Below are 24193 nucleotides of genomic sequence, written 5' to 3' on the forward strand. Positions count from 1 at the left end.
AAGTTCTTCAAATTCTTCAAAAAAAAAAAAAACAATGCAGCTTTATTGCACTAAAAAGTGAATAATAAGTAATTTTAATTTTTATGTTAATTCAAACCATAGGATGGATGGTGGATATCTGTCTTATTTAAAGTATAAATTGTTCATTTTTTACGCATTAAAACGTGTGTTTTTAGTTTTTTACTATAAATTCGTGTACTTACAAGATATGTATTTAGTTATGTCATAGATTCTTAATTGAAGCAGTTTTACTATATTTCCATATCTTTTGTATGGGCACTTGAATTGAGCCATTTGAATGAAAAAGATACCTTATTTGATTTTCAGCTTATTTTTTAACCGACTTCAAACGAAAAAGGAGGAAGTTATCAATTCGACTGTATTTTTTTATGTGTGTTACCTCAGAGATTTCTACTGGGTAAACCGATTTTGATAATTCTTTATCTATTTGAAAGCTGGTGCTTCCCGTGTGGTCCCATTTCATTTTGGTCTAGTTCTGACAAAGGCATCCAAGAGAAAACAATAAAAGTCTTAAATTTGCATTAAGTAGGCACGGCAAGAGGACGAATAATTCAATATCGCGCCAACCGATTACGATGATTCTTTTTTTAGTCACAAATTAGTTAGTGTACTTCAGATTCACTGATTCACTAAAAATCACAAAATAAATAAAAAAAAACTTAGTTCCAAAGAAAAACTTTTCCAAAACAAATTAATATGGACTAAAAAGTAAAAAACATGATGTAGTTAAAATTATTGATATTTTTGGAGGCGGTGTCAGCCAAGCCAATGTAGCAAACTGTTCTGTCAGAGTTGTTTGCTTGGCTGACACTGACTCCACAAATAACAATCATTTTAACTACATTATATTATCCTTATTTTTTTACTTTTTGGTGCATGTTCAGGTTATGCTCGCCAAAAAGATGTAATAGTTTAGTAGATTTGACCAAAGCATACTTGTTCAACACTTTATCAATGTTACTCCGATCTCTTAATCAATGCAATGTTTAACTATCAGCAATTAATTTTTCGATCACACTATTTACTGAAATGAATAGATCATTAAATGTTTTAAACTGTACGTTTTGTTTAAAATCAAATCGTTTCATTATTCAACATTTTCCACAAAATATTTCTATCTCATTTCAAATATAAATAACATAGCTATAATTAAATAAAGATGGATGTACACATAAATGCGTTCATATAGATAAATACGGTGTATCTATTCGTTTATAAAATAAATTATTTTATCAGATTTACCAAATAAATCTATTATTAACAAAGTTTTAAATAACAAACATTAATTAACGTGGACACATTGTAATATACTTATCATTTCGATACGAGCCCTATTTATTTAGGCCTACATTTGTATATACCTATACAATAATGATAATATTATTATTTTATAAAAGCATAAAAAGGTTTGATAATTTTTGTTGTACAGAGGAAAGTTGTCCAGGTAGACTCCTGGTCTTTTGTTTTTTTTTGGCTGGAAAATAATTCTACTTTTTATTTTTCCACGCCAAATAATTTCTGCTGCACAATTTTCCTTCAAAACCTTCATTTAACATTAAAATATGTACTACTAAGAATTAAACTTCAATTGCAATATACTCCTAAAGAGTAGCGGCTGATGGATCATGAAACTAATGATACACTTTACTAGCCCCATAAAACTTTGCGTAGATGCTTTGTTTTTCGATTTGTACTCTTTTTTAAATTAGAAAATAGGGTAAGCGCTGCAGATGTCTTTATATCGGTTTTTGTTTTATTTAATGTACATATACTATACTATACAGTATATTAAATAATTCTTAATTATTATTAACTTTTAAATTTTCAGAATTAAATTAAAAACAAAAACACAATTAACGGGGCAAAACGTCACTTTTCAATTTTTTTTGCGTATTCGAACATGATCTTAATCGCAGATAATTTCTTGATGTTTTGATGTAATAATTCTTTGTAAATTGTGTACTGATAGAATATATTCAGTTTTCATTATATGAATTTCGTAAAGTTACAAGTGAAATTTCCAAAATTTAAAAAACCCCCGGCAAATTTTTCTGGTACGAAACTCGCAGTTGAAACATATCCAAGTACACTCTCCTTTAAAATGCCTTTTTCCTTAAAGCTTTTTCCAAACTGAACCGATTTTGAAGATCGTCAATTTTTTACTTTTTTCGGATACGGAACCTGACTTGGAACTTATCTAAGAGCACTCTCCATTAAATAATCATTCAAACGAATCAAAAAAAATCAAAATCGGTTCATCCGTTTAGGCGCTACGATGCCACAGACATACAGGCAGACACACAAAGCGGTCAAACTTATAACACCCCCTGTTTTAGTCTGGGTTCAGTTCACTCGTTCGGCGTACGAGAAGAGTCTAATTATCCCAAACTTTTGCATTATCTATCTTCTTTTTACGCACCGTTTTTGCTCGTATCTTATAGAAGTTTTGTAAGCTCTCACCGTGTGCTTTCGCTTAGCGCACATTGATTTTGTTAAAAATCATAAATTTGTCCGTCATTTGTCAGATGAAATATTTTTTTTTAAATCTACTAACATCTGGTAATTTTTATCCCGAGTACACTTGAGGGAGAGCCGCTTCTAATTCTAAATTATACTACTTAACATTCTTCACCTTGCAAAACATTCGAACGTAAAAATTATAAAAAGTATTTTTATTTAAGCAGGAAAATTTAGAATTGAGCTGTATCCGTATGACTACGACTCAATGTCATTTTTATTTCTCTTTTTTAAACGAGAAATTTAATTTTTATTTATTTTTCCTCAGCACTGAACTCAACAGAACAATTTAGAAAAATTTTTGGTAAAAATTAGTGCTCTGAAAGACATTGGCCGACCTTGATGAGCTTACATAACTTTAAATTAATACATTTTAAACTATCTATGTGCGAATAATAAATAATTGAAACACCTGATATTTTACAACTATTTGACATATATTTAGTCTAGCATCAAGTATTAAATAAACAGGCACCTATTAGACTCCCTCGGTAAGTTTAGTAGCGATCTGAATCTTATTATCCCGAAATCATGAACTTGATTGCAAGTGTTGTGAAGCAAGTCTTGTTAGTGTGGTCAATTTGGTTTGACTTTCTAATAAAATTATAAATTTTACAAAACTTGATTAAATATTACAACATTTAATCCGATTTAATCTGCTAAATGTTGGTTTTCTGGACCTTAAGCAGTGATTTATTTCAAACAATTAATTTATATCCAAACCCTAAAGTATAATAATTTATTAACTTCCCATAATAAACTAGGGTAAGTACATCCAGATTAATAAATAAAATGTAAAAAAGAACAAGTTATAATAATAACCACTCTTAAATTCTAACAAATTTATATAAAATGGACGTATCTTTAATTTGATATCATAATATTAGTTTAGGTAAATATTATATGAAAACATGGGATAAACACTTAAAACAAAATAAGGTGTACAAATAATTTGGGAATATTACACGTGGATAGCATTAACTATATATCTACCATCATCATTTCATTCAGACTTGTTTTCCAATTCAACATTTTAACAAATGTGTTATTATGTGGTAACGAGGATCAAAAATATGTTTATTATCTAGATTGCTAACTAAGTCTTAACTGTATCTATATACCTATCGTATATAAATTAAACGGCTGGTAAATCTGGGGATTGGTTTATACCGCGATAATATAATAACAAATAAGAGAAAAAAATTCGATCCTTAAAAATTTGCTTTAGAAATTAGCCCAAAAATTGGTTTGTTGCCGGACGTCAATTTTAATTAGTACGTTCGCGGTTCATAGCATATAACAACGCAAACGGTCTCAAATTTGCAATTTCTGTCCAATTGACACACACTTAGGAATAGTTTCACATTTTTTTACTTTTCAAGGATGAAATTTTATTCACCGAAGCAGAAAAGTTCCCTTATAAAATTTGGGAATGAAATTTTCAAAAAACTTTATCGTTTCGCCAGTTCTCATAACAATTGGATAATAAATTTTGAGATTTTTTCAAACAAGGTTTGAAACTGTATCCAAACAGATGGCAATTCTTTTTTGGAGGTAGTGAAAAATAATATTTAAAAAAAAATTATTTTCACTAAATAATCTAATACATTTGGGCTCACGTCGCTCATTTATCAACTTTATTTTTTGCAAATGAATGTTAATCTAGCACGGATACTGGGACAAAGAGACATTTCAGGAAATTATGAAGCCGGCGGGCTTGCTAGAAATGGCACAATACTGTCGGACACAAGCATCAATAGGCATCCGTGAGTTCCGTTCGCGAACTACAAGCTGCCCCTTAAAGATTATATCTTAAAAAGGGTCAATCTTCAACGGAGGGAGGAGCGTACTTGTGGTACTACAAGACAGATATGACCTGAATACAACTATAGACGTTCCGAAGATGATATATCCCTTCCAAGGGCCTCTGTCAGCAAAGTTGAACGCCTGGGCCTGACAGTGTATCACGACTACTGCGGGAGCTGTCACAGTCGTGAGGAGGAGAAGGCAATGTCTCATCGTCTCTGTCACTGCCTAGCTCTTGCCATGAGAAGATGGGCTTACTTGAGCCAGCCTCTTTTTGACAACCTCGCCGACCAAAAGTTCGTTGACGTCAAAGCACTCCTGCTGTTTTAAACAGCTTCAAATAGTTCATGGAGTAGTCGCCGAGAATAGGCCAACCCTTTTCGGTATTACAACTGTATCCTTAGTAACTGTGCTCAATTCAAGATACAATTTACCCTCGAAGTAATTTTCCACTGTAAAAGCAAGTGAGCAGGGAGCACAGTGAGCTCATCTAGAATATATACAAAGACATCTATGCTCATTTAGTGGTAGTGGTACAATCTGCATCATACCCTCAAATTTAAACGAAATTGATGGTTAACATTTAAGTAAGGATGATCATTTGTTAAGGTTTTTGTGAATGTATGTGGGAAAAAGTTTTGTATATTATTTGAACTTTTATCTAACATATACCACAATACACAAGGTGTAGATAATGATTACGGTGATAAGGGTAAGGTTTTTTTACCGTGCATGTACGGAGATGTAAGGAAAAAATGAATAAGTATCATTTATTTTATAGAATTATTATTTTACCATGTAATGTCTTTATCATACGCATTACATTTACGTGGCGTGAATTTATTCAACAAACTTTTCAAAACTATTATAGGTAACATTTTCTGGTTTGTTTAATATTTACTTCAGACTACAGAGAATTTTTTTCTGCATTAAATTACAGAAGTAATTTTTTTAATTAAATAGATTCAGTATCACGTACTGACTGTAAATGCACAAAATCCTTACAAAAAAAGGCGAGGGAAGTGCCTTGAATTTGACGAAAACCGTTTGGGGTTTTATCTCCATAACCTTGCACTTTAGACCAAAAATGGTAATGGTCTTTATTGTAGATAATTAAATTTCCTGTTTTAAACAAAAGTTTTAAGTAAAAGTTTTCGAAAATTTGTAAATTTGAAAGTTAAGTTATTATCAATTTCCTGTTTAAACAAATTTTAGGAGAGATATCGGTCAAATACCTAGTCAATAAGTAAATCGTCATAGTCGTATAAATCATAAACGGTTAGTGATTCACAAAAATTGTTTTACAAAACAGGTAGGTAATTTAATTATATATTATGCAATAAAGGTTAATACAATTTTTGGTCTAAAGTGCACGGTTATGGAAATATAGCCTAAAACGGTTTTCCTTAAAGTGGAGGCACTTTTCCCGCCTATTTTTGTAAGGATTTTGTGCATTTACATTCAGTACATGATACTGAACCTATTTAAATAAAAAAATAACTCCTGTTATTTAGTGCATTATGGACAAGAGTAACTAACTTCTATATAACCTGTATTAGTTTTGTTCTTTCTCTACTATCAAAAGATTCCAACACCTAGACTTTGAGAAGATAGCTCGCTAGTACGCTCATTTCATGAAATAAGTAGTGGCGAATTTGGAACTTCACATATCATAAGCAGTTGTATACTATAAACGCTTTTTCGAAAATTACACGAAAAGAAATTTTTTTAGATATCACTATGTCAATATCGGTGTGAACGCCATATTGATTTGACCATTGAGATAATAGTAACATTAGTAATAATTATGGCGGACGAGTCAATGCAGTACGGGCATCAGATCGACTTTGATTTTTTTGTTTCGTTTTATAGGTAATTTAATGGAGAGTGTTCTTTGCTATGTTACAAGTGCGATTTTAGGGTTCCGTACCCGAAACAAGTAAAAAAATAGGCGATGATTTTCAAAATCGGTTCAGCTTGGAGAAGGCTTTAAGGAAAAAGGTAATTCAAAAGAGAGTGTTTATAGATATGTTGCAAGTACGACCTTAGGGTTCTGCAAACCGAAAAATTTGTTAGAGGTTTTTTAATTTTTATAAATTTCACTTGTTATAAATAAAGTTAAGTGCCTGCAACAAAATTTATTTCTCTTCCTCCAAAAAACACATGTTTACAACACTTTGATGGTGATAATTCTAAAATCATTCCCTTGCAGTTAAACCTCGCGCGCAATAATCTCTTCGCATTTTAAAAAACAACATATCTCAGGGTAAATCTAAAACTTCCATAGAGCGAATATCCCCTTCATGCGATCAAAATGTATTTAACAGAATTTTATATTTCACCGAGCTGAAATACACGAAAAAAAGTAATTGTGCATAAAGCTCATCGAAGACAAAAACTAAAATAAAATAAAAAAATCATTACAATGATGATAAGAAAAAAACGAACAGTGCTGTTAAACAGGGATTAAAAAATCATTAAGGATACTTATGGGGGTTTTTTCGTGTATAAATTTTATACAATAAAATGTCGAATAACGAATTGTTCGTAATATTTCTTTCATTTGATAATAATAATAATAATACTTACATCGTTACAATATTTAATTCATTGTAAAACCATTTATCACACGATAAAGTACTTAGTTAAACGGTAAATGTTTTCGAAGTAGAAAATGGTATATTAAATGCTGCTTCTATATTATTATGTATATGGTTTCTCAACAAAAAATCATAGTATTTATTTATACAAATTTGTACAGTAGGGAAAACATCCACAAAAGTAAATTTCGATTTTTGCCCCAATTTCCCATATGGAACATATAAAATATGGAAGAATAGAAAAATCGTCTGTTGCCGCTCACGTTAACGAAAATAACCATAAAATTGACAAATCGAACCTAAAACTTCTAAAATCAGTACCCAATCCTTGCGAATTAGACTCTACAGTATCTACATTCAAAAACTGGGTAATGAAACAATGAACTTGGACAAGGCAGCTATTCCAAATTCGGATTTAATAAAAATTGCAAAATCAAGGTTGAATTTCTAAAATTGAAGTACGCGAAAATAAAATATTATTTACTTTCATGATTTATTTATAATTTTTTAATTTAGGTTTGATTTGTAATTTATTGATCATGCTCATTGGCTAATCACTAGTCAATTGAAGGAAGCTGATTGACTGACGTCAATTACACTACAATTTGACAGATACTTTGAACACTATAAATTGTAGGTACACGAAAACATTGATGTGCAGTCCGCCAGCAAATTAGCAACGAATAACATAAGAGTAATTACGATTATCTAATTCATACTGATGATGACTACTTGGTAGTCGAAATACGTATTTATGCAATACAAAAAATTGATCTAGGAAATTTGGGCAAAAATCGAAATTTATCTTTGAAATAGTAACGGACAAAAGACGCTCGATTTAATATCCCTAGATTATAGATAATCATTTTTTTTTATAATTGCGTCAATTTTCTTCATTATTGTGAATATTTAAAAATTAATAACAGCCCGAGTTTTTTATTCTTGTAATATAAAATATTCAATTTTAGGGACTATTTACCAGTCTTTTATTGACTATCAATTGGCAAATATTACCAACGTGTCCTTATTACATTTTATGCCTAGGTTAGTCAACATAAGTCTATCGCAACGATGTTATTTCAAGAATTGGTCAAGAACTGATCAAATTATTATCAAATTTGATACATTTAAAGTTAGTAGATATTAACTAAAAATTGCATAAATATGCTATTCAAGCTACCCATGTGTCAATCTTGAAATTTTATGCTAACATCTTAATACTATCCGCTCAGTCACTATCGATAAATAGTTCATTCTTTGCTATATCAACCTTCATTGGAGTACCTACACCAAGTAAATAGTATTTATTCCTGAATTTTTGAAGGCAATGTGTCTTATTGCGCCTTTGGCGGATTTGAGGCAAATAATGAAAGTGTCCTACACCGACCGACACTTTTTTTATAGTTAATAATCTTGAAATAATAATTTGAGTATTCTCCATGATGCCTTGGTCTTGTGGTTACAGTACCCCCTCCTCATGAAGAAGACTGTTAGGTCAACACTCATTTACGTCAATAGATTTTTTTTATTATTATTTTTTTTTTTAAACTTAAAATACATAATCTATACCGAAATGAACATAGTTCCATAGTTCCGAGTGAAACCGCTCTTTTTAGACTAAAAATCGAAGGAATTTCAGACTTCTTCAACATTTCAACAAAGTTTCTTTTTTCTTAAAAGATGTGTCATGATGCATCGAGAAAATAGTAAGTATTAAAACAAGTATTCAATCTACAAACTATTTTTCTTATTTTCTTGCAAGCAAATTTTAAAATTAATGTCGTATTTTTCATCGAAAATCACTGTTAGACAGACAACGCATTAAATACAATTTCTTTTCTGCTTATTTGTAATTTTCCAATGTATTCCTTCTGCAACAAAACAAACGAAAAGTTTAATCAGTCAACCAACAGAAGAATAATATATCACATATTGTTGTGTGTATACCCAAAACGACGATTTGGGATTTTTACAAATCGTTTTTCAACAGTAACAAAATGCTGATTTAACACAAAAATATTGAACCAACTAACTCTCTATATCTAATTCATGTTCAAAGTTTGTTTTTCTAAATGACATGAGATATCGTTTAGTAATGTTTTTAACAAAAACTTAATTGTGTTAATATCTTTTTCTCTTATTTGTTTTTAATCAGTGTGGGAGACTATTGAACCTTGAATCATCGTTCGCATATATGTTAGTTTTTGAAGCCATTTTGAAAGATGTAACAATGAGAATATTCTCTCCTAACAGCTCCATTATCCCAACATTTTTTCGAGATTGAAAAGACTTTATGATAATATTAGAAAACTCTACAAGTTGATATAAGCATTTTCTTTTTTGAACGTACAGCGTCAATATTTATTTTGCTCACCACCAATTAGATATTTTTTCCATTTCTTCTACGTGTCATACTTGAATTTACTAAAGAAAAACAGCATTGTAACATTAAGTTAAATAAAATTACATAAATAATCATCCTTCGTTGCTAGCTCGGTTTTAATCTATTTACCGGCTCCTGTGTGATTTAAGGTATACTAATATCAAGGTACAACTACCTACTCTACATAATACTCAGGACGATCATTGTGAAAAACTAGTTTGAGAAATCGAATTACGACTTTTGTTTTAATTAGAATCAGATAAACATGAAAATACTTTTATTTTATTTGAAAAGCCCCCTTATTTGCAATCAAAGAATTAGATAGATAATATAACGTTTTTTAAATCTTCACAGTGATTCAAATCAAAGTTTATGTTTTAAATGTCTAAATGCTGGACCATTTTTGTTCGTCTAATTTTCAGCATTTTCATTAAAAACTAAGTACAAACTAAATCATTGAGCACGCCCGCCTTTTCCACTAGTCACTCCAAAAAAATCATTCTTTGCAGTCCACGTTCCCTTGTATACGATTCAATTACAAAATAATTTATTCACAAAACGATTTTCGAAATTTCATAGCCCCAAACTTATGAAATAATATTATTATGCTTCTTTTATTGGTTTTATATAATTTAATTACGTTAAATTGAGCATTGAGAGAAATTCGATTTGCCAATTATCAAAATACGTAAAATTTTAGCACAATAATTAAGTCGGAAAACTTATCCAGAGGCTAATATTTTGTATTTCGTGACTACAAAATAAAATGTTTTTAACACATCACACATACATACTGACGTAATCATAGACATAGAAAATAGAGTACGTTCTCGATCTAGCTGACAAAAGAAGTTTTATCAAACAAGGAGCCCCGTGATCTCTATGTGCCTAGGGCCACAAAAAGGTTAGAGGCAACTCTGATTATTGTATGGAGGAAAAAGGTAATATCTTATGTGTTCCTATTATTTTATTTAAATCTAGCAACCCTTTAAAGCAAGTATACATTGGTAGCTTTACAAATTTTTAAATACAAGATAACATAAGCTTACACCGATTGGACAGAACTTTTTCAGTGATTTTTTAAAAATAATATAGTACAGTCATTTTAGAACGGCAGTTGTCAGGGACATGACTTGCAACTTTTTCCTCTACAAAATAATTTCCAGGTACTTCTCTTTTGGGGGACCTGAAAAATTTTTTATTGCTCCGCAAGCTTAAAATTAAAAATATTTGTTGAAAATTTTATTAAAATGAGAACATCATTGAACAAATTGCAAATTTCGATAAATTGGTAAAATTTCTTTCGAGTTGCGGAAAAAGCCTAGATGTTAACCTAGTCGTACAAATAAATATCCAACAGCTTCAATGAAGGAAAATTCCTCGGCCATGAAAATTTTCGTAGAAAATAGATTATTATCCTCTCAAATTTCCCACCGTTCTGGAAATGATCAAATACTAGCAGTAGATCTTGTTTTAAAATTATGAAAAACCAATGAGCCGAAAGATATTTTCTCTTATCATATAAAAGTTCTTCATTTTCATCATATTACGTATAGACAAAGTCGATTATATACGAATTAGTACACCAATTTATAAAACAAAAAAGATTAATGAAAATAAAATTATTTAACATTATACTTCTTCTTCGCATGTGCTTATATTAGCTAAAGCGGTATACTTGAACGGTTTGGTATTGTATATGCATGGCATAACTAACGATAAATATAAAACGGACTATATGCGGTTATACTACACCTGGTGTAATTCTCAACGCTAATACTTAGTTGTGTATATGTTCAGTTCACCAAGTGAAGTGGAGAAATGTTTAAAGAAACACACAGCATGCCTTGTTTTTGTTTGTTTTTGTTCATAGTTAAACGACTATATCACGAAATAACAAATGATCGCTATTTATAACATAACCTTTAAGCTATACATTTTGTTATAAAACACCCTATTGTTATACCTAGCTCTCTATAACCTAGCTAAATGTGCTTAAAACACATATACAGTGAAAAGTTTTACACTTTTATACTCTATAAGGCATACCATCATCATATTAAACTAAAGACGAAATGAAAAAAAAATTTTTTTTATAAGAGAATGATAGAGTTAAAACGTGGATTGAAGTTATCAAGTTATAAAGAAAATCATTTTAAAATGCGACAACCAAGTGCTAAGAATAGAACAGGAAAAAAAGGCTTAAACCGACTTTCAGTAGACATTGAATAAATAGATGGACATTCAGAAACCATAGTAATTTACAACAATACTGTTTAAATGAATGAATAAAACCATACAACATTACTGTTATTTTTTAATCTAAAACTTCTAATGACTGTCATACTGACTGTGTTGAGAACTTTTTAGAGTGACCATAAACCATGGTACTCATGTCATCGTCTAGCATCATCGTCACGCGTCACGTATCACCACATTGAAAACAACGATTCTCACGCGATCACTGAAGTTAAGTAACATTGAGCACACTCAGTTCTAGGATGGATGACCGCTTGAAAACACTGTGAGTTTTTAAGCGGTCATCCATCACAACTTATGAAATTTTAATTATTTTTACTATAATTATTAAAAAAATTAATTAAAAAAGGGAAAGATACAAGTCTACAGACCCTTCCGCTATACCATTAGCAAGAGACTGGTAGCTCTTAATTATACTGTAGATATACTGTAGAAAGCTTCATAGTTAAGAGGAAAGTGAACCAGCATCGGATCTACTCTATGACTGCCCAGCTCGTGCAACTAGATGACTCCTACACTTGCAAGGACTGTCAGGAGTAGTAACTCCTTGTACTTTTCTTCAGGCATCACAATGAGCCTCGTGATATTAGTGTTTCATGTCCAGACCACTGCTAAAATTTAATTTATAGCCTGAATACCTATAAAATTTCAAAAAAGGACGACAGTCAAATAATTATACACAAAATAGAGGAGGAACAATTGCCTACCTCATAAGATCTACAGATTTAAAATTTTTCCAGCAAAATTCCAATCATGACACAATACTGTGAAACATTTCGCTTTTATGGCGTTTGTCTCCTTACAGTATAATCAAGGTTTGGTTCATATATACGGTAGGTACATACATATGCTTTTATACCAAACACATGCTTTTAATCAAATAATGTATAATTTTCAACTTTACAATACCACGCAACTATTTCTCATACAGTATATTGTGTACCAAGTGCTGCTTTTAATTTTGTTAATATAGATATCTCTTTTCAACCACTAATACTCTAACTATAGCCGTTTTTTTAAATAAGAAAATTGATTAACTTTGCGTTTATATATTTTATTTATTTCAAAAATGAAATGGTCTATAATTTTGGTTTATATTTAACTAACTTATTTAACTTTTTATTTGTTTTTTTAATATATCTGAAGGTTAGTTTTTCTTCTAGAATTAAAAAACTTGTTAAAACACAACCTCTCCGAGTTAAATTTATCTCTAGTTAGAGACGGTCAATTGACTTTTTATGATAGTTGTACAATAATATGCATTTAATAAAGATAAATGAATTATAATTTTCTGATACAATACCCATAGCAAGACAACCTTAAATTAGATTAAAAAATGAAAAAATGATCACAATCGTGATCATTTGTGACTTTGGAGACAATATTTGTACTATCAAAATAAAGGTTCGGATTATTCCGTTTGATTCCGAGGTGAAACTTTAAAATGATTGGAGTACATATGAGATATATCATAAGAGCGTGGTTTTGGTAAATATTAGATTTTCTGAATATGCATACATAATAAAATTTGTATTTTATGCAAAATAATTGATATTAAATAGACCTTTAAGAACACTAATGCTAGCTTATATAATATATTTAAAAGTACATCATCATTTAATATGGTAATTCTATAAATATATAAAACATAAACGTACGGGAAGGTTGTCAAGTAAAGCCATAATTTTGAGTTATGTACAAAATTTTGGTTGAATAGGGTATCGGAAAATCCAATCTGAGCTCTGAAAATCGTGGCTCTAGCACACTAAATCAATCAAATTATTATTATTAAGAAATAATATTTTTAAATAACCTAATTTTAATATTTTGTATTTAGTTTACGAATGTGTAACATATTATATATCAAAATTAGTCGAACAGACCATGATGTAAATATCGTGTGCATGATTAAATGTAAACAACAACAATAAGTAATATATATTAATATTTAGACCTAGAAATTTTTGTATTTAAAGTCTCGCTTAATGATCAGAATTCATACAGTGATTATACAAGCTTAAACAACATCGATACAGTAATTATTTGACATTAATATTGGGATCAACTAATAATAATCCTTACTACGAAAGAGTATATTCATCGAGAAACTCAATAATAATTTATTCATCAAGGAACTCAATTAAAATTAAACGACTTACTAGAATTAAACGGAAATCAGTGTTTTGTGTTAATTTACCCTCAAGGATTTTACCAATCTTTATCCTTGTAAAATAATTAGGATTGGTTGGTGGCAGCATCTTCTCTGGACCATTTGGGTGCATGGCAATATACAGAGTTGTTCACGCTATACGACACGGAAGATTGTGGCTAAATGGCTATAATCTTCCGGCTATGGCTCGATTTTAACAAAATTTTCTTTCAAGAATAGATGGAGGGTTATTGGCTATACTGTATTTTAAAATTATTCACGTAATATACAGGATGACTGGAAACGCAGTATGAATTCAGATTCTACGACCAAATTAAAGTTGTTTTTCATCAAGGTTTACCTCACTTTAACCTCACAATTTTCGAAAAATTCTGTATTTTCTGAAATTGTATTAGCAATTTTAACGTATAATTTCTCAAAGCTTATATCAGTTTTTGACACCAAATTTAACTTGGAGTCTACTAAACGATTGAGTAACTTGTCCCAACTGTGTATAATTGAATTACGTATACAGGTTGTCCCAAAATTACGACTAAAGAATTACAAGTTCAATTAATAATAACTTGTATAATTTAAATACAACACTGGGCCATGTCAACAGCAAAAGTAAATTGAAACTGTTAACTATCAAATACCATCAATTTTCCTATAGATAACAGTTAACGTTTTCATGAAAAACGCACATTTTTAGAATCGAACTGATTTTAATCGATTTATATATGATATACATGCCTTTTCGTTGTGTGCATAGTCATGGTAGGGACAATAAAATCGATGCCAGTGCTTCAAGTGAAAATTTTTGGCGATAAAGGAGGCTGTTATAACTAATTTGCAATTCTTTACATGTTAATGTTATAGAAAATGTCAAATTAAAATTATTGAAAAACACTAATTAATTAAACTTAATGCATTAAATTGTTAAAATAAAAAAATCAAATTGCACAAATATTATTTTTCAAATGTAAATTATCATAATTATTTATTTAAATTTGTGAGACAATAATATTAAATTTTCAATGTAATTCATAAATGCAATCCATACAATTATATATTGATCCATACAATTCTATAATTAAAGTAGTGTATCGTTACCATGGAAACGCCTCCAATAAAACTCACGCACGGTGCGAATAGATATACATGATGAAAAATGAACATGTATCCAAAAGACCCGAGTTCGATTCCTGGTATATGTGTATTTTTTCTATAGATATCGGGCCTATAGATGGAGGGCCAAACTAAGCAACTTCCCTCTATAATATAACAAACAACCTCAAACTAAATATGTATATTATTTTATTATTATCATTTTAAAAGGTACCTTCCTGCCTACCTTCCTTATACTTACAATACCTATAATATAAATATATTTTATAAAATATATCTAATTTAATAAATTGTTATTTTATTTAAATTATTTTCAAGAGAATTTTAATTATAATTTTATAATTATTATTACATAAATGTTATTTAATTAAATTTATTAATTTAAATATTTTCTTAATCATTATACAGGATGATCTAAGTTATAACAGCAGCACTTCATTGAATGCTAGATAACGTTAGAATAATGTCTATTTCTCAATACCCTTAAAACCCGGAAAGCGTCCTTTTGTTGATACAGTTTGTTGAAATTTGAGAAAAGAGAAAAATATATGGGACATTGAACTCTATCTCTAGAAAAGGACGCTTTTCCGGCAAAGAGTGTATTAAACAATTGTCATTATTTTAACGGGTTTTATGTTGGAAAATTTTTAAGAAAATATGTTTCCATCAAAAAATTGTTTTTTTCTCTTTAAAATTATGGGCTCCATAAAATGATGAACTATGAGCCTCTACCCTCGGAATGTGATTTTATTTTGGGCATAAATCTTAATATATATATTTCTTGTGTGCGTGTGTATGTGACTGAACTCCTCCTAGACGGCTGGACCGATTTCGATGAAATTTTTTGTGTGAGTTCAAGGGGATTGGAGAATGGTTTAGATTTACCATTCGGTTCACTACAACTGTTTTTAAGGGTTCCACACCAAAAAAGTTAAATCTCATTAAATGGTGGGAGCGCATATAAATCATATCACATTATATTACAACTTACTATGTGTACTATGTATTTTTTATTGTCAATAGGCATTTATTAGAGCCATATGCGAGCGCAGCGAGCTCCACTGCCGAAGGCCAGGCCAAAGGTCGAAGCTCAGGCCGGTCCAATAAATGGGAGTTAAATTGGGGTTTAGCGGGATGAGTGTAGCAGACAGGCTTGGGTCCGCTAGTAAATATAATATAAATATAAATTATCAGTGCTGTCATAGATACTTTTAAAATGAATCTAGATATAGATATAGATACAGATACATTTTTTTAATGTTTCTAGATACCACTGTATCTAGATACGGGATATTTACATACATTTAAAGATAATTTTTAACCGACTTCAAACAAAAAAGAAAGAGGTTCTAAATTCGACTGAATTTTTGTATTTTTATGTTTGTTACCTCAGAACTTTTGACTGGGTGAACCGATTTTGATGATTCTGAATGGCATCTATGTGAAAATCAGAAAAATCTTAAAGAATTAAGTATCACGCACAGAGGCCAAAATATGCGTTTTTGTTTTTTTCAAAGTCTTTTATATTGAAAACTGTGAGGTTTAGCATAAAATGCCAGGAGTCAAAAAGTATTTAGAATGGTCCAAAATAAAATGTCATATAGTTTTCAAATCAAATTTTTAACCAAAACCACAAAATAATCTTCTTTTTCGTCAATAACGAATTTTTGACAAAAAAAAGTAATTTTATTTTTTCAAACGCTTATATATCAAAAAGGATGAGGTTTGATGAAAATTGTCAAGAGTCCAAAAATGCTTAGAATAGTCTAATTTATAATATCTAAGGACTTTCAAATTAAATTTTTGACTCTAATCACGAAATAATCTTTATGTTCGTCAACAACGAATTTTCGGAAAAAATCCGCAATTTTTTTTTTCAAATACTTATATCTCGAAAACGGTGAGGTTAAGTAAAAAATGAAAAATATAAAGTATGAAAAAATGTTTAAAATTGTCCAAAATATAAAATCCAATAGTTTTTTTAAATGTTTAATAAAGACAACATGGTGCCCGGGAGTAGGGAACTTCTGCCCCGCCGCACGGGCGTAAATCAAAGAAGTACAAGCACTCACATATATGACATTTTTCAGTACACTCAGACAAACATTTTCCATCCGCTCCCATAAAAATCTACTGACGAGGAGAGTGTTCTTGGGTCAAATGCTTCATTTCCTACAGTATGTAAAATTGTCAATATTAGATGCAAAACTGGGTCTGTAAAATGTATGCTTTATCGAGTTTCCAAAAAAGCCCGAATAGCCAAAAAAATTTGATATAAATACGAACGTTGAAAGTTAATAAATGCTCGTAAAAATAAACTTTTATAAACTTATTTTGTAGTAAAGTAGGCGTAATTGATGATATACATACATATAATAAAAAAAGTTTAATTCATTTTATACGAATTCAATTGGTGGTTATAAATAAAATTTTTTTTCGTTAAAGTGTAATTCGAAGCTTATAGAAACAATACTTATAAAAGCATTCTATCGTGTGAAAATTTTATTTACAGAAATTAAACAACGCTCTCATATACCTTTTTAAAAATACTTTCAAGTGAAATAATTATATAAATTATATCCAACCTATTATAACAGCGTTTCTATTAGTAGAAAAGTTGATCATAGTACCTAAACCTTCTCTTAAAATGCTATTATTGTATTGATAAGTGCCAATATCGGCCAGAAACAATACAATCTAAAATGCTAGAGCATAGAAATTATAAAATATATAATACTCAAAAAAATTAATAGTCTTCTCAAAAAAAAATGTAGATTCACATTTTTCGAACTTAATATCGATTGCTAAGTATAAACGTTTACAAATCAAAATTAACTTTTAATAAAGTCTTTTTTATTTACAGGCAATGAATGGAGCAGGCTTAAGAACTTGTACAGAATTACCAGATCGTAGAGCACAACAACATCACAGTAATGAAGTAAATGGATTCCATGGACCTAATAATTCATCTGATTCATTTGACAATACAGGAAAATGACATTAGGCCAAAATGAAACAACATGGTTGTTGTTCGAATCGAGGACGAAAAAAAAACTCACATTGGCCAAATAATATGTATTGAGAAAATTCCAAAATCAATGAGACTGTCTTATAATCTCGTGGTATAAATTAGCTTATATTTACTTGTCGTATTTCAAATAGAAAAATATCAAGAGATTTTGAGACACTATTGATTTTCTTTTAATTATTTCTATTTCAAAACAAATAAACATAACACTTTTATTTCGAAATATAAGAGTGTTTTTTTAGGCAAACCCAAAATTGCATTGATGCCTAATACTACACGCTTATTGCAAGCAATGTATATGAGTTAAATGTTACATATAAAATGAGACATTGAAAAAATATGAAAATAAAAGCAATGTCTCAAAGGGATTCATACAATTTATCTTAGTTAATTAAAAATTGCCAAATATATAATTAAAAACTTTTGTACAAATAGCATACTCAAATAATGAAATAATTGCATGTATATATGTATCACTCTTGTGAGTATTACCAAATTTATCATTAAATGTTTCAAGTCTATTAGAAGGGAATTTTTCGATATAAGTAAATTTCGTTAAAATCGAAGAAATAGCATAATTTAAAAAAAAAGTTTTTATGATTATTTTCACCTTTAATCATATAAATTATTACAATAAAAACTCTAGTTTGTGTACTCATTTTTTTTAAAATCACGCAGGTAACCCATATAAATTTGCTATCATTCAATAGATAATTTTAATACAATAATTTTGAATATAGTTGATTGAAATTTAGTTCAACTTAAAATTGTTGTACTATCGAATTTTTTTAAAGTACTAAATATAATAACTATACCTCCATCTGCCAGTAGGTACTACTATGTAATATAATTGATAAATAAGAACAATGCGTGTATTATATTTATAATTCATAAGAAATGTAGCCATTTTTCAATAATTTGTATAATTCAATGTATGCCACTTAGCGTAAGAAGTGTGGCATGAGGGGAAGAGGCTTCTAGGAAAAGTGACGTTTGTATTTTTTTATAATTTTTGATTATTTATAGGGGGTAGGAAGTTTTCAGAAAATATGACGCAGCACGATGAGGGAGCAGGGATGAGAACAAAAAGACAAAATTTTGCATGATGTATTTTGTGGATAGACTTTATTCTAATCGTTTAAATTCTAAAAAAGATTTTAGAGCCAAATATGTTTGAGCTAAACTCAAATGGACAAATATTTTTCATCTAAATTCATCTACAAGAAATGTTTAATTCATCAAAAAGAAACGAAATAATTATGTACTTCTTCAATATGAAATATAGAAGTCATTTATTAATAAATGTTTCCAAATATTGAAAATTGTTTTAATTATCACAAAATAGTTAAAAATGAAAATTCTATTATGGATGTTTTAGATTTAAATATAAAATTAATGTTAAAATTAATCATTGATATAAATAACTGAATTAAAATATAATTAATTAATCGAAAAGATTGTTCAATATTAATAAAAAATTATGAAATTTAAATAAAATACCTCTATCCATTATTACCTCTGCTCAAATTTTTAAGTATTACCTACTTTTTATTTATCTACAATAATTAATTTAAAACATAAACTATATAAATCATTGTTATTATTTATAAACAAATATAAATTATACATAATGAATAAGTAAAATTAGCGTTTTTTTAATTTTCATCTACTAGACAAAAAACATTATTCAGTTCAGAACAGTTCAGAGCGAGCGCTGGATGGGGTTGAGTGTGCAAAATATGAGTACCGCATTTTGTCAATTGATTCTTGTTCAAAAAAGCTTATAGATTAATATTCTGGATCTTGCCAGAAACCCTATTGGTCCAATCTTTGCATAACCCCCCCCCTCCACAGAAACAGTTAAATGATATTTTTTGAACCAAGTAAAAGTTACTCTAGGTCCTTTTGTCAATTAACGTCAAAAAGGCCCTTTGTGATTTTTTTGTAAACTTCTTCGTTTTCGAGATATTAACAGTTTAATGTTTGGAAAAATTCCAAAAAGGCCATTTTAAAAACTTGAAAAACGGGACATTAAATTCAATTTTTGAGTTTATCAAAATTATAAAATAATGCTTGAACATCCTTTGTGAAGTTCAGAAGAGTAATTACAGATTCTTTAATTATAAAGCCTCGACTTTTAATTCTACAAAAGATCTTATTAATAACAATGTGTAAACATCTTTTTAAGAATTGAAAATTGACCCTCTAAAATGAAGTATTAAACTTCAGAACTTTATTAAAGGATGTTCAAACATTATTTTAGAATTTTGATAAATTCAAAAATTGAATTAAATTCCCTGTTTTTTAGCTCTTAAAATGACCTCTTTGGAGTTTTTCCGAACATTAAACTGTTAATATCTCGAAAACGAAGAAGTTTACGAAAAAATTACAGAGGGCCTTTTTGACGTTAATTGACCCAAAGAACCTAGAGTAATAGGATTTCTGGCAGGATCCAGAATATTAATCTATAAGCTTTTCTGAACAAGAATCAATTGACAAAATGCAGTACGTTCAGTGCCCGCTCTAAGTAGTAGGTATGGTTATTCAAAGTCCTCCAGAATCATTCCAGAATCAAACGGTAAGTCACGAACGAAAAATATACGGTAAGTTACTTTTTAATTATATTAGTCATGAGCATTAGTTTATTCTAAAATGTAATAGAAATTTTGTAATTAGGCCACTACCTAATGGAACCTTGGTTTCCTTTTTGCCAATCAGATTATCTAACATCCCAAATAATCAAACTGAAGCTCGCTTCCGATTCTTTACGATGGCCATAACAATATAATTTCTTGATAGACGAGAGGTTAAAATTTCATTTGGGCTTTAAAAACAAAATATTTATTCCACATCTATTCCATTCCATATTTATTCCACTAAAAACTGAAAGTTTAGATGTATGGATGTATGTTACAGCTAGTGGATAATATTTTATGCTCAAAATATCCTAAAATAAAATTAATAGTCAGATTATACAGTGATGTAATCATAGGAATCAAATTAGAGCTGGATGTTATCAGATTAGAGAGTTGGAGGTGAGGAGAAGAATTAACTTGAAATTTTTCTGTTAATATTATGAAACAAAAAATTTGAATAATTTATAAAGTTGTGCAATCACTATATTGTACTAATTCCCCGAAAGCTAGATTGTTGCATGAACCTTCTATTTGTGGTTCTAAACAAAATCTCTTCTAAACACCCTTCTTTTTTGTTCGGTGGTTGAAAAGGGAGCAATCGGACCAGAAAATAATAAACTGATCATTTCATATGTTTGTGTGATTAGTTCCAAAATGTTCTAGGCGATATATAAATACTATCGACGATTGCTTCAAAATGACCCAACTTCTCATGCACTCCAACTTCTTCTATAGTAAACCGATATTTTTAGCTCAACCAAATTTTTTTATCCCAATAAGATAACAAATTTAAAACAAAAACATTAAAAATAACACTTTATTTTAATGGCTGTTGTTTCATAAGCATAAAAAAAAATTTTATTTACAAAATATATAAAAATAAAACGATTATAAAAGAAATCTTAGAGCCAACAAAACCGGTGGATTATTTTAGATATATGGTATGAGTTCGATGGCTGAAGATTATACTTAACAAGAAACTATAGAAAAGTATAATTATCAAAATAATATGCAAATTTTAATGAGCTGAAAAAATAAAATAAAAATAAGTTTTATTGTTTTAATTGTCATAACATTAAAAATAGGAATAATTTTTTTAAATAATTTCAACAATGTTTATTTTCTTTTTGAAATAAAAAATATTTTTATGTTATTTTTCTTTATTGTTGGAACCAACACATTATTTAAATCAAATGAAAACAAACAATTGACTGACTTAATTGTTAAAATACCATGTAAAGACAGAGTTTATTACCCAATCGATTGTTTTTTACGTCATATCAGTAAAGAAAGATACCCAAACATACATGCATACATCCACACATAACTGATATTCCCATATAATAAAAACTATATAATTTGCGCCTCATTTGCGTTCTCACGGGTAAGCAGTGATGTCTACGAAAAAATGTTTCAAATAAAAGTTTATTTTTTTTATAAAGAACATTTTTTACATTTAAACTTTTGTTCTATCTCTAACGGCTTACAAAATACATGGCCCAATTGACCTATGTTATTCATTTACTATAAAAATTTCAACTTGATATCTTTTTTCGTTTTTGAGTTATCGTGTTGACAGACAGACAGACGGACAGACAATCGAAAATGGACTAATTAGGTGATTTTATGAACACCTATACCAAAATTTTGTTCGTAGCATCAATATTTTTAAGTGTTACAAACTTTGGACTAAACTTAGTATACTATGTATATTTCGTATATACATGGTATAAAAATAATGGTAAACTAGTATTTTAACCAACACTATACCAAAACGATAGTGTTCCAAAAATCTGAAATTTTGTGTGACATGAATGAGTATTGAATACGTCTTACTAGATAAATCTATACGTCTGTTACCATTTACATAAAAAAGTTTTATTAATATTCCTCAAGTTTTAAGCTCCGAAAAATTTTAAATTTTATTTAGCTAAACCAATCTGTTACGCCAGCGACCAAAATACGGAAATCATATTTAAAAAAGGCCAAAATTTGGTCCTTTTTAGGTGCTAATTAGATACTAAAGCCAGAAATTAAGTGCATATTAGTTTATTTTGGAAAAGTTTTTCTTTTGAAGTCGGTTTTCTTTTTGTTAAAAATTTTTTTTATCTTAACTTTGAGTAATAACACGGAAATTATTCAGAAACTGAGGTAAATTATTACTAAGCCAAGTAAATCTGCAAGTTAAATTCTTGTCTACAAATATCTACTCGGAATGTTTTTTTATGAGTAATTTTAATAATTACTTGATTATTTTTCGAATAAAATTTGAGCACATACTATTTAAATTTTTTTTATTCCTCTAGAGAATGGAAGCAATAAAAAATTAAAAGTTTTCAAGAATATTTATTTTTATTATGACTTCATTTTTTAATACAGAAATTCTTTAAAATTTTATGCCCTCATTTGTATATTTTATGATTGTATAACATTTTCACTCTTTCCCATGAATACTAAAAATCATATTTTGTCAATACAACAATTTTCTTTGATCAAATATTGAATACAAAATAGTTTAAGAAATTGTTTGAAAATAAAATTAAATTGACTGGAAAAAAATGTTTTGTTAAATTTTTTTTTTTCAGATAAGTAAAATTTTAAGTTTACATAAGCTGTTAAAATAGAGAGATTGGAAAAATAACAGATTTTCTTAAAATCGAATATTGCATTTTCAATTTTTCAAGAACTTTTATTTCGAAAACTAAACGCCTAGAGAAAAAAATCACAAGATTACTTTTTTGCTTAAAATTGATTAAAAAATACAAAACAAAATTATTATTTTGAAAATATTAAAAATTTTGTACTATGCTCAAAGAGTCTGCCCGATTGACCGTTGTGATCACGAAATATCAACTCAAAAAAGAAAAAAGACATCAAGCCGAAATTTTTATAGCGTAATCACGACAAAAAAAGAGAGATTGAGCTCGTGAATGAAATAACTTTTCTTATAAAAGAATAAACAACTTTTGTTTGAAACATTTTTTCGTAAACATGACTGTCCACCCGTTAGGGTGCAAATTAGGACAAATATAAAGTGTTCATTTTCTCGAAATTTATAAAATTATAGGAAGATTGTAAATTTGCCGGTAGCTTCAACTAGTCGCCCTGTGAAACATTCTCGATAACAAAACAAAATTCTAGAAAAAACTTTCGAAATTTTCGAATCCAAATAAATGGCTACCGAAAATCCGCGATAAATGTGTTAGTTTTTTAAACTCTTCTTATTTATAAAAAAAAAAAAATAATGCAAAGCATTCAACTCTTTCTATTCCATGTATTTCAACAATTAACTGTCAATTGTTTGTTTTCACTTGTTATTATCATTCCCCTTCAAAAGGACCGATACATCATTTTCCGTTTTTTAATTTACCATTCGGTTTTGGAAAAAAAAAAATTTTTTAAAAACTTTTTGAAAGATCGCGGAGGAAATATTTTAACAAAATGTAATACAGTTCCAGTACCGAACTTACGTATAGGCAAAGTAGGCAGCTGCCTATAGTCCTCCACCAAGAGAAGGCCTCCACCATTTGCAAATCCAAATTTCTCTCAAAACTCGGCTGCTTTAAAATATATTAATTTTTTTGTATCTTCTCTAAAAGTTTTAGAAATATTCTTAAGCATTTATCAAACCGTTTTAACAACTAATTCTAGTAGCGATCGAGCATT

At 29.1% G+C, this 24193-nt stretch overlaps 1 protein-coding gene across 1 annotated transcript in view; it reads left to right on the forward strand.

Moving 5' to 3' along the window:
• Window positions 1-18261, forward strand: part of LOC123294251 (LIM/homeobox protein Lhx1-like) — a 320182-nt gene extending 301921 nt beyond the window's left edge. The window contains exon 6 of the mRNA XM_044875370.1: window positions 17727-18261. Within this exon, the coding sequence (XP_044731305.1) occupies window positions 17727-17861 (135 nt within the window). The 3' untranslated portion in view covers window positions 17862-18261. The remainder of the gene's footprint in view (window positions 1-17726) is intronic.
• The last annotated feature ends 5932 nt before the right edge of the window (window positions 18262-24193 follow it).

Source organism: Chrysoperla carnea, chromosome 2 (assembly GCF_905475395.1).
Source record: "Chrysoperla carnea chromosome 2, inChrCarn1.1, whole genome shotgun sequence".
Classification (NCBI taxonomy): domain Eukaryota; kingdom Metazoa; phylum Arthropoda; class Insecta; order Neuroptera; family Chrysopidae; genus Chrysoperla; species Chrysoperla carnea.